Consider the following 9,845-nt stretch of genomic DNA (forward strand, 5'->3'; position numbering starts at 1 on the left):
GTGCGCTCTGAGGCGATTCCGGAACTTCTTGCGCAGGAAAGCCCATCGACTTTTCAGCTTGTGCTCTGAGTATTTATGCTTGATGCTGAGCTCCTTCCAGGCCTCGATCTTGCCCGAAATGTTGTCCTTCGATGGCGTGGAGAACTCCTTGGCGTACAACACAGGACGGCTCTCGATGTCCAGCAACACCTCTTGATCCTTAGAGGATATCATATCGCGCGATGTGGCTGGCAATCACTCAGCAGATAACACGAAAAACACTTTCACCAACTCCATTGACCTCCATTGACAACCAGCCACATTCACCACCTTGACCGCTGCACACCACAAACTCACCATCGACGCCATATTGGCAATTGGAGGTGTTCCGGACATCGCGTCAGATCGTCGTGCAAATTCAGCTGCATTTATTTGGTACTTTCCGCAGATCAGGAAGCTCAGGTGAACGAGAAAATGGGTGTTGACGTTATTCCAATTTCCGGTGGAGATGGTGAGTGTGGGGAAATTGTGTATTTCCACTGAAAATCCAGTGCAAAGATTTGGGTGCGGATTCCACACGGCGAAGCTCCTCAAGAGTCGTCCTTCTGTGCCTATAATTGCCTAATTAAATATTCAAAATGTGCGCAAACACTCTGAGAATTGACTGTGCTGCGAAATAATGTGATTGCTCAGTGATTGGGAGGGTATTTGAGCGGGTGGAAAATGCCTAGAAACTCCTCACCTGTTCCGCTGATTGGAAGCCATAACGGCACATCTCTCTATTGGATTTCCACTGATAGCACATCGGATTCCGTAATCTTTTGACCTTTGTGACACTCTTTGCACTTGAAATTCTGTAAAAATCTCCAAACAAATCTCGATAACCAGTGAAGCGTAACAGAATTCGCTGAAAATTGAAGGATACGGAAAATTGATTTCCTCGCACTTTTATGCGCTATGTTGTCATGTGAAAGACGTGGAGATCTTGGAGAAATTGCAAATATCACAATAGCTGACGAAGCTGGCGGTTTCTCTTGCAGATTGAATGTTTACCCCACAAATTGCCCTTCTCTGGCAATCAATATACATTCAATTATAAATTTCTTCCAACAGAGCAATTTCCATTCTCTCTCTGTTCTATAAATAAGTCTCTGCATTGGGAGAATAAAAAACGGACTAAAATAAGGTCAATTCCGAGGTAGATTCGGTAGATTTGGATCAATTTAAAGGATTTCCAGACTTCCTGGGCTCTCGTGTTAGGAACATGTAATTTTTCTGAGTCTCTCTTCTTGCGCAGGAAGCACATTCCCGAAGAATGGCCAGACGGCGGTGGTGCACTACACGGGCACGCTGCAGAACGGTGAGGTGTTCGACTCGTCGCGGACCCGCGGCAAGCCCTTCAAGTTCACCGTGGGCCAGGGCGAGGTGATTCGCGGCTGGGACGAGGGCGTGCCGCAAATGTCCGTGGGACAGCGCGCCAAGCTCGTGTGCTCGCCGGACTACGCGTACGGCAGCCGTGGGCATCCGGGCGTGATCCCGCCCAATGCCACGCTCACGTTCGACGTGGAGCTGCTGCGGGTGGAGTAAAGAGAGATGCGCACAGCTGCCGAGAAGGGCGTCTTCCTGGAGAGGCGCGCGCCCCACGTTAGCCAAGTTAAGATCCAATTGAGCAGTATACCCAAATCGACAATCCTCCACACACAGCTCTTCCCCCATCCTCAGCCACCAGTCACCGCAATCCTGACCGAGGATCATCCCTCACGGCATCCGCACGTCTTTTGGACTCTTTACTTAATGCATTTTACCCGGGAAACGTCGAGAACGGGGAAGAGAAATGTTCAAATTGCTAAATAAATTGTGTGAAACTCTTCAATATGAACCCAGATTTGACTTTTTATTACATCGTCAATCATTAACATGGTTTTGTCAGCGCAAATAGAAGCTTGTGGAATGCAACAACAAACGGAAATCCTCTGGACTAGTATTCTAACAGCCACCGATTAAGCATCACTCGCTGGATTCGCTCTCTAGAAGAAGAACAGCTCTGGGAAGGCTTCCTCGTAGATCTTCTTCTGTCCTCCGGGCGCCGCTTTGCCCTCATTCTGAGCAATCTGCCGCTCATTCGTCAGCGACGTGAACAACTCGTTGAGCTTGTTCTGGATGGCGTCGTGACGCGTCTCGGAGCGCCTAACCAGCTCGTCGAAGTTCGCCTCGCGGAAGTACTTGGCCATGTGCGCCTTGCGCTCTTTCGCCTCGCGCTTGGCGCTGTCCGAGGACTCGGCCAGCAGTCGCTTCATCGCCTCGAAGTTCAGCTCAGCCGGCAGCGCGCGACGCTGAACATCGGGTGAGCTCGTCACGCTGTCGGCGTCATTGAAGGCACCCAAGTCGGGATTGCTGGCGGCACGCGTGGCCTCCACCCAGGACGGCCGGTGGGCAAAGGTGTCCTCCTGGTGAATTGCGAACGGCTCACCCGTCTGCACGCGTGAGAACTCCAAACCAGCCAGCTGTAGCGCCTCGGCGAGCGCCAGCTTGTCCATCAGCAGATGCGGAAGATTTGTGGTCAGCTGATCCAGTGAGAAGGAAGGATCGTCCAGCGGCGGAAGCATATGCCGCGCCTCCTCCTTGCGCGCCTCAATTATCTGGAAAGAGGAGAAGATGATTTGAATTCATCCTAATATCTGGAGCATCTCTCATACCTTGTCGCAGTACTCCATCAGCGTGTTGACGCCTGTGCACCTGGCCAGCAGCGCCAGGAGCGCCACCGCGATGGAGTGCAGATTGGCCCTGTGGGAGGCGCTGAGCCCCTCCGTGTCCGTGGCGCTCACCTGCACGCCCATCACAAAGAGAAGGAACTCCTGCAGCGTGTCGCCACACGCCGTCTCCACCACCAGCAGCGCTGCGGCGTTGTAGGCCGCCGTGAGGGAGTCCAATCGCTCGTCCAGCGACAGCGCGTCCACCAGGGCGCGCATCACATTGCCGCCGTACTTGTGCATGAAGAGAATGTCCGCCCTGGACGGCGACTCCAGCGAGAGCGCCGTGTACGTTCTGGCCGAGACGACGTGCAGCACGGCCTGATTTTGGTGTCTGTCCAGCAGCGCCTGCAGGATCTGCATCACGATGATGCGCGTGGGCGCGTGCGTGGAGCGCGCCATGCGGAGCAGAGGCTGCAGGAAGGACACCGGGAAGGCCTTCTCGTACGACACCGTGCGATACTGCATGCCCACTTTCAGCAGACTCTTCAGCAGGATGTTCTGCAGCATCTGGTCTGCGTGGCTCTTCTTCGACAGATCCGGCACGGTGTTCATGATGAACAGCATGATCTCGATCTTCTGGTAGTCGGGATGGTGATTGGCGAACTCTCCCAGAGCGTTGATCAGCGCCTCCTGGTAGTGCGCTTCCTCGGGCGGCGGATCCTCGCTGGTGCCCACGCTGGTCCGCAGGTGCGTCAGCAGATTGTTGATGATGTCCAGAGCGGACGGCCCAACGCTCTCACCCGCCGCAATGGCGATGATCTTCGACAGCACGACAGCCAGCGACGTGCGCGTCTTCGGCGAGGACAGCAGATTCGTGTCCAGATGCTGCATCAGAATCTCCACCACCGTGTAGGAATACTGCGGCTGAATGGACAGCATCACGATGCGGAAGGTGTGAATGGCGAACTGGTTCGGCACCCACAACTCGTGTCTGTCCAGGTGCGTCAGCAGCGGCTTCAGCACACTCCGGATGTGCGCGAAGGAAGCGCGACTGACGAGCTCTCGCAGCACGGCCTCTGCCAGTTCCGGCGGCGACGAAGGCGTGGCCTCCTCGATGGAGCGCAGCGGCCCGGACTGCATGTTGAAGAGCAGCGAGGGTACAATCTTGTCCATGTGCTGCTTCTCCCAGATGTTCTCCACCAGATCGTCAGACACAGTCTTCCGGATGACGCCCTGAAGCCCCTTGATGCCCGCCATGCGGATGCTGTCGCGCAGCTCGATATTGTCATGATTGCCGTGACACATGGAGGAGAACTTGGAGATGAAGAAGTCATAGCGACGATGGTAGGATGGCGTGTCCTCCTCAATGTTGGCGAATCTCACGAAGGAGTTCGTCGCCATTATCTGCAGATTCGCATTCGTGTCCTCCAGGAGCTTCTGCACCATCTTCAGAAATGACTCCACGAAGAGATTCAACGTCTGCACGTGACACGCCATCAGCAGAAGGTCCATTGCCTCCATGGCGATCTCCACAAGCCTGCAAACATCACAAAACACCTCATTGCAATCCCTTCCGGAAGGTAAATTCTCTAAAACACTCACTTGTATCGCTTCCTGTGGATGTCCTTCGCCGCCTTCGAGTACAGATACTCTCCGATCCTGTCCAACTTCTCGGGAGAGCTCAGTGAGTAGAACGTGAGCTTCTCCATGTTAGATTTCACTAAGCCATCCTCCGGATTCACGGGAAAGATGTTGTCCACCAAGCGCTTGTATCGAGGACGAAGCGCCGAGCAACAGCCACAGCAGCCTGGGAAACACAGTAAATGTGAGTTTTTACAATGGGAGACATTCTCAGGAATGAGGAGGATCTACCCAGCATGGTTTTAGCTGCAAAAACAAGGGAGGAAGATACTTTTTCTGGGGTTTTCTGCACAGAGAAAAAAATCCCCAATCACACTGACAGTCATGAAAATATCACACAACCTCACATTCCCATTCAAGGGCTTTTTCGAAGAATACATGCGAAATTTGGTGTAAGTTATTAAATTTACTGAAATTCTAGAGTTCATTGAGATGTTTTTCCAGGGAAATCACGCTTATTTTCCACCAAGAAAGCTGAAAACAATAAATGATGTCTATCGAAATTTCCGCAAGGTGGCGTGAGAGAAATTCACCACTTCGATTGTCAACGCCAATTTGACAAGAGCATTTTTTGTTGGCTTGTTGCGAAGCGAAATTTTTCACCCGAGGCGGAGGTGTTGGGTAAAAGCCCAAAAATCCCATCTGAGAGTGCAAAAGAGTGGACAGAGAGTCGCCCAGGCGATTCGCCAGACACAAATGGAGACGACAAATCGTACAAATCAACTCCACAACACGAATAGCACGGATCTGTTCACCTTAGAGTTAAGCAGTAGCAGTGATGATGAACGCGATGAGGTTGAGGAGTTTGGAAAGTGAGTATTTTGCGCTTTTTACGGCAATGCTGGTGTTTGCCTGTTTGCAAAAGGAAACTTAAAGGAATATAGGTGAAATTCCATGCTGATTTGGAGAATGTAGTGAGAGATTTTGGGCATGAGAATCGGCTTCCTTGTCCTCAATTCGAGAGTCGCCATTGTTGGTTTGTTTATCACTGTTCTCTATGATTTTCCCTCTAAAACAGTATCTAATATCCTCCAATGTTCACTGCAATCTCCAAAAACTCTCCTCATAGCACAATATCTTGGTAATCCAGCTGGGATTAGGGCGAAAAGTGTCTGAATTCGGATTTCTCTGCAGATCTGCTTCCAAAGTCGACAGTGGAAACCCGTCAAATGGCCCGAAAAAGTGTGAAGAGTGCGGCATGTCCTTCGATCTCTATCAAACCCTTCAATTGCACATCCTCAATGTACATCGAATAGACCGCGGCGCGGCGTTCAATAGCAGCGAAGAGGAGGCAGCCGAGGAGAGCGACGATCCGGTTGCAGAGGAGACGGACGAGCCCATTAACGTGGTCAGCTGCGATCCGGACGAGGTGCCGGACCCGAAGCCCTTCAAATGCACCCAATGCACAAAATGCTTCATGATTGCCAAACATCTCGAGATGCATATGCAGGTGAGGCGCCAAATTGTGCTGCAAAGCCATCGAACTTTGCCCAAAAGACGTCCTTAGATTTTGGTCACCATCAAAAATATGCACATATTTAACACTGAGATTTTGGAGTCACTTTGACCTTTGGCGCTGCGATTCAATTCTATATTACGTGTTGCGACATTCACATGGGTTTTTGGCTTTCAGGTGCACGAGCTGAAGCAGAAGACGGAGGCGGCTTACAGGGGCGCCGCGGCGCTGAGGGGCGGCGCGTACGAGTGCCGATTCTGCCATGCGATGCACCGGAGCGCTTCGGGGCTGCGGGCGCACGAGCGGCGCCACCAGAGGGCGAGTCAGGGTGCGGAGAAGAAACTCAAGATTCCGCCCAAGAAGAGACGGGGCCGCTCAAGTCGCCGTGAGGCGCCCAAGTCACCGGAGATTCGCGTCCATGAGGACGACGAGGACGAGGATCTGGACGACAAGGAGTCGGACGAGTGGAGCAATGAGGACTAGGGAGACTCACACATAAACACACACGACAAATTCACACTTACATCCGGGAGCAGTGCATCGCTGGGCGGCGGAATCGAGGAATTCCGGCAGCTCGATGGGTTCGAAGCAACATTTTATCATAGAAGACATCTCTTTAATTTCCTTTCCACCCTTTTATCACGAGAACTCTTTCACTTTAGGGACACACACACACAATCACGAATAATCACGAAGGAAGTCACGGTTTACTTTGTTGATGTATAATTCTTGTGAGAGACTTTTTTATTTTTGATATATTGATATGAATGTATATTTTTTGATAGGTCAGAGAATTTTCGCTTAAAGAAAATGTCAAGTTTAATTGTGTAATTTTTGTGCCTCTGAAGAAGGGGATTTGCACGATATTATGTTGGGAAGAAAGAGAGAGAGAGAAACGGAAGGAGAAAACTTAATGCTGAAAAGTGGCAATTTTCTCTATGTCTTCTTTATTAATTTCTTATTTTAGAACAATGTGATTGCGAGAAAAATTTACATTTAGAGAGAGAGAGAGAATTATGATTAAATATAGTGAGAAGAGAGAACAAAATCAGAAGAGGAGAAATTTGTGGAAAATAAACAATTAATAGTGAATGAAATTGCTATTGATTCTTTGTGGATATTTTTGCTTTTCTCAACATGAGAGCCTTTTCGTAGCGATAGTTTCTATTCTGGGAGGAAAATGGATTGCAGGCAGAAGAATGGTGAGTATAATAATTGGAGTGGATACAAATACTTGTGATTTCTTCAATAGAAATACAAACACGAAGACAAGAGTTTCTGCAATCCTGCACAAGAAAATTTACTCAATAGAGAATTTCCACTTGAGAATCAAATCAATGACGAATTATTTGTGAAATTGCCGTTCTTATTCTATCAATCACATAAAATCCCTTTTCAAACTCTCACTTTCTCCGCTCTCACAGTGTGTGCACGGATTTCCGCGAACTGATGAACCCCTCGACGTGGGGATGACGGCAGAAAGTGCCACCCAAGTGTTGTTCTCTTTTTTTCACTTTCACCCTCGGCAATTTAGGCACGATGTGAAAATCAATCACACATGCGAACTTCGCGTCACACCGTCCGGACTGTCGGCCGCCCCCTTTTGGGGCTCGCGGGGCGCGATTTGAACACTGACCCAGAATGCTGGACCACGACGCGCGCGAGGAGACTCCACGAGGCTGTGGCTGAATGGGCAAGAGTGGCTGTGCTCAATGAACGCGGAAGAGGAGCCTCCGTCTCGCGAGGCCTGCGCACTGCCTTTCTGGGTCAATGCTAATGCTATTTTTTCGTATTTTCCTCACACGGGGCCGAGTAGTGGCAGGAGCGATGACTTCCGGGCCAGGGAGGCGCGCGGGGGTGGAGCGAGGGTGGCTCTCTAGGGCTTCCGCTGAGGACTTAATCTATGCGGAGCGCAGTTGGGGTGTCGTGAAGCTTCCTTAACCCTCAAGTAGTGGCGGAAAAATCTCATGAATTTCACTCTTCAACAAGTTATTCCACTGATTAGGAACTACCGATGTTAAAATGGTAATTTTTAAATAATTAGCAATTGTGAATTTGTGGGTCTAGAAATTGTACATAGATGAATGAAAAGCACTTGGGAAAAATGTGAAAAAGTCATCTTTTGCTGGTATCGAAATTGCGTCTGTTCAAGTAAAGGGTTGTCGCGCAAAGTAATTTCTCATCAACCATGTAATGAGCGACTCATTATGTGTGTGATTAGAACAATTTGAGCTATTTCCAGGGAAATCTCTAATGATCAAAATTCCACACTAATTTCAGCTGGATCAGATCCAGAAGCCAACACTAAAAAGTCCGCTTAGGAGTGGAGCAATGAGGAATTTAATGAATTTTTCGCATGTACGGATATTCTAAGCAAATTGAAGCTGGTGAATCGATGTGAAGAGAGCGATCACATCTCTTGTGTGTGTGGCTTCGGCGATTAAAGAATGGCTGGTAATAGCTATTAAATTGTAGTTAGAAGATCACCCTTTTTTCAGCCTCCGATGGCAATCTCCCAACCATTTGTGTGTCTCTGGTTCTCTGTGATCCTCCTCCTCCTCCTCAGCATGCCATTATCTCGCTTCAATCGTCGGCCAAGATGTTGTTTCCCTCCGTTTCGCTTTCATTGATAATTTAATGACAATTTTCGCTCTTGCGCGCCAGTGGGAAAAATTATGAATTGCGCCCCGATCGGATGGGAAAAGTAAGTAAAATTTATCGTTTTTCAGTGCAAATATAATAAGATGAAATGGTGAGTGGTGGTTAAAATACGATCAATCATATGGTAAATGGGAAGAGAATCTTCCTCTGATCGGCTCTTTGCCATTGAGGAATGAGAAAATGCGGAGAATGTTAGAGAATTGAGGAGAATTATGGCAAAGATCGGCGAATTTGAATCAAAAGGGGGAGTTTTTTTTCTTTCTTATTCTTAATGATCATCTCGAGAGAAACTGCACAGCCTCGAGAATTGAAGGTGTTGAAAATCAGGTCGAAAATCTATCGATCGAGTGATCTTCAGGTCAAGATCATGCGGCAAAGAGATCATTCGCGAGCCGTGATGCTACTAATGTAATATTGGGCAACACTATGAAGTGTGTCAGTGATGATCGAGGCGATTGCCCATAAAAGACAAACACACTGCGGCTAATGTACCTGGTCAGCTTGCTTATGAAGAATTGCACCATCTTCCAGCAGCGATCGCCCACCTGATCTTCACAAGGGGACGATATTATGGTCGAATGTTGTGTACAGCTCATCAGAAGTGTTCAAATTTCAATATTTCAATCACATTTTTGGGTTATGATCAAAAGTAAGAAGCACGAAAAAGGGTTTTAAGAAATTGAAGTGTTTGGAGTGTCAGAGATTTGTCAAACAAATTTAGAAATGGTGTACATCTTTGGGGCGAATTATTTCCCCCTTGGATCTTCAGTGCTGTGGATTCAGTTTGCAGATCTGCAGGAGATCGCACAGGATTTTGTCAAACTCCGTGATCTTCTGCATGGTGATCATTTTTCCCAGCAAAGACTCGTCTTAAGTGGGTTCAAATCCTATTGAAGATCACTCAATTTTGAGCATTTTGGTTACACGCGAGACCTACGCAAATTTTGCCATCTCTCTCAAGAGAGAATGGCAGAAAAACTGGGAGGCAAGAGATGTGCAAGAGGCAGAGGCAAAGAAAAGATCGCACTGTGATTAATCACTGTGAGAGTAAAAAGTCGACAATTGCAGTGAGAGAGACAATTGAACATGTTTTAGTGTCTCGTTAATGACTTCATAATTGTTGCAGGACGCGCGTTGTGAATAGTTAGGGCGCTTTTCACCCATGCGAGGATCGACTGAGGATCGTTAATTTAATGGCACAATCTCAGACTCGCGAGAGATTAAAGCTTCCTCCATTAGTGTGATCTTCCCGGCGAAAATGCTACATGAAAAGTGCATTTTCTTTCATTTGACTCTCTGTTCGTGCGATGATGGAAAAATTACGATGTTCTCTGGATCACCACAAAAATTTCGCCAAGTGTTGAAAAGGCGCCAAAAGTTTGTGCGGCAAAAAGTGTATGGAAATTAAGGGTTTC

The 9,845-nt window shown here is 48.5% G+C and overlaps 3 protein-coding genes across 4 annotated transcripts; 2 read left to right on the forward strand and 1 right to left on the reverse strand.

Annotated features, from left to right (window-relative positions):
- Positions 1-334: 334 nt before the first annotated feature.
- Positions 335-1,862, forward strand: LOC132265745 (peptidyl-prolyl cis-trans isomerase Fkbp12). The gene is made up of 2 exons (XM_059766515.1): positions 335-490; positions 1,277-1,862. Exons 1-2 carry the CDS (start codon positions 454-456, stop codon positions 1,564-1,566), a joined length of 327 nt encoding a protein of 108 aa, XP_059622498.1. The 5' UTR covers positions 335-453; the 3' UTR covers positions 1,567-1,862.
- A 112-nt stretch (positions 1,863-1,974) lies between these two features.
- LOC132265743 (protein EFR3 homolog cmp44E) lies at positions 1,975-6,936 on the reverse strand. Of its 2 annotated transcripts, none has more exons than XM_059766511.1 (4): positions 6,294-6,936; positions 4,275-4,479; positions 2,676-4,209; positions 1,975-2,618 (listed from the first exon to the last, which is right to left on the reverse strand). In XM_059766511.1, exons 1-4 carry the CDS (start codon positions 6,379-6,381, stop codon positions 2,007-2,009), a joined length of 2,439 nt encoding a protein of 812 aa, XP_059622494.1. In that variant the 5' UTR covers positions 6,382-6,936; the 3' UTR covers positions 1,975-2,006. The 2 variants fall into 2 exon arrangements, with proteins under 2 accessions (XP_059622494.1, XP_059622493.1); XM_059766510.1 differs by lacking the exon at positions 6,294-6,936 and adding an exon at positions 4,545-4,828.
- Positions 4,891-6,299, forward strand: LOC132265744 (zinc finger protein 226-like). Its single transcript, XM_059766514.1, has 3 exons — positions 4,891-5,125; positions 5,448-5,763; positions 5,947-6,299. The coding sequence occupies exons 1-3, from the start codon at positions 5,010-5,012 to the stop codon at positions 6,250-6,252; spliced, it is 738 nt and encodes a 245-aa protein (XP_059622497.1). The 5' UTR covers positions 4,891-5,009; the 3' UTR covers positions 6,253-6,299.
- Positions 6,937-9,845: the final 2,909 nt, after the last annotated feature.

Source organism: Phlebotomus argentipes, unplaced genomic scaffold (genome assembly GCF_947086385.1).
Source record: "Phlebotomus argentipes unplaced genomic scaffold, Phlebotomus argentipes genome assembly contig_5, whole genome shotgun sequence".
Classification (NCBI taxonomy): Eukaryota; Metazoa; Arthropoda; class Insecta; order Diptera; family Psychodidae; genus Phlebotomus; species Phlebotomus argentipes.

Bases quoted from the DNA above. Each gene is read 5' to 3' on its own strand.
- LOC132265745 (XM_059766515.1), top strand. From the start codon at position 454: ATGGGTGTTGACGTTATTCCAATTTCCGGTGGAGATG. The intron at 491-1,276 runs GTGAGTGTGGGG...CTTCTTGCGCAG, and splicing joins TCCAATTTCCGGTGGAGATG to GAAGCACATTCCCGAAGAAT.
- LOC132265744 (XM_059766514.1), top strand. From the start codon at position 5,010: ATGGAGACGACAAATCGTACAAATCAACTCCACAACACGAATAGCACG. The intron at 5,126-5,447 runs GTGAGTATTTTG...ATTTCTCTGCAG, and splicing joins GAGGTTGAGGAGTTTGGAAA to ATCTGCTTCCAAAGTCGACA. The intron at 5,764-5,946 runs GTGAGGCGCCAA...TTTGGCTTTCAG, and splicing joins ATCTCGAGATGCATATGCAG to GTGCACGAGCTGAAGCAGAA.
- LOC132265743 (XM_059766511.1), bottom strand. From the start codon at position 6,381: ATGTCTTCTATGATAAAATGTTGCTTCGAACCCATCGAGCTGCCGGAA. The intron at 4,210-4,274 runs GTGAGTGTTTTA...TGATGTTTGCAG, and splicing joins ATCCACAGGAAGCGATACAA to GCTTGTGGAGATCGCCATGG. The intron at 2,619-2,675 runs GTATGAGAGATG...TCCTCTTTCCAG, and splicing joins TGATGGAGTACTGCGACAAG to ATAATTGAGGCGCGCAAGGA.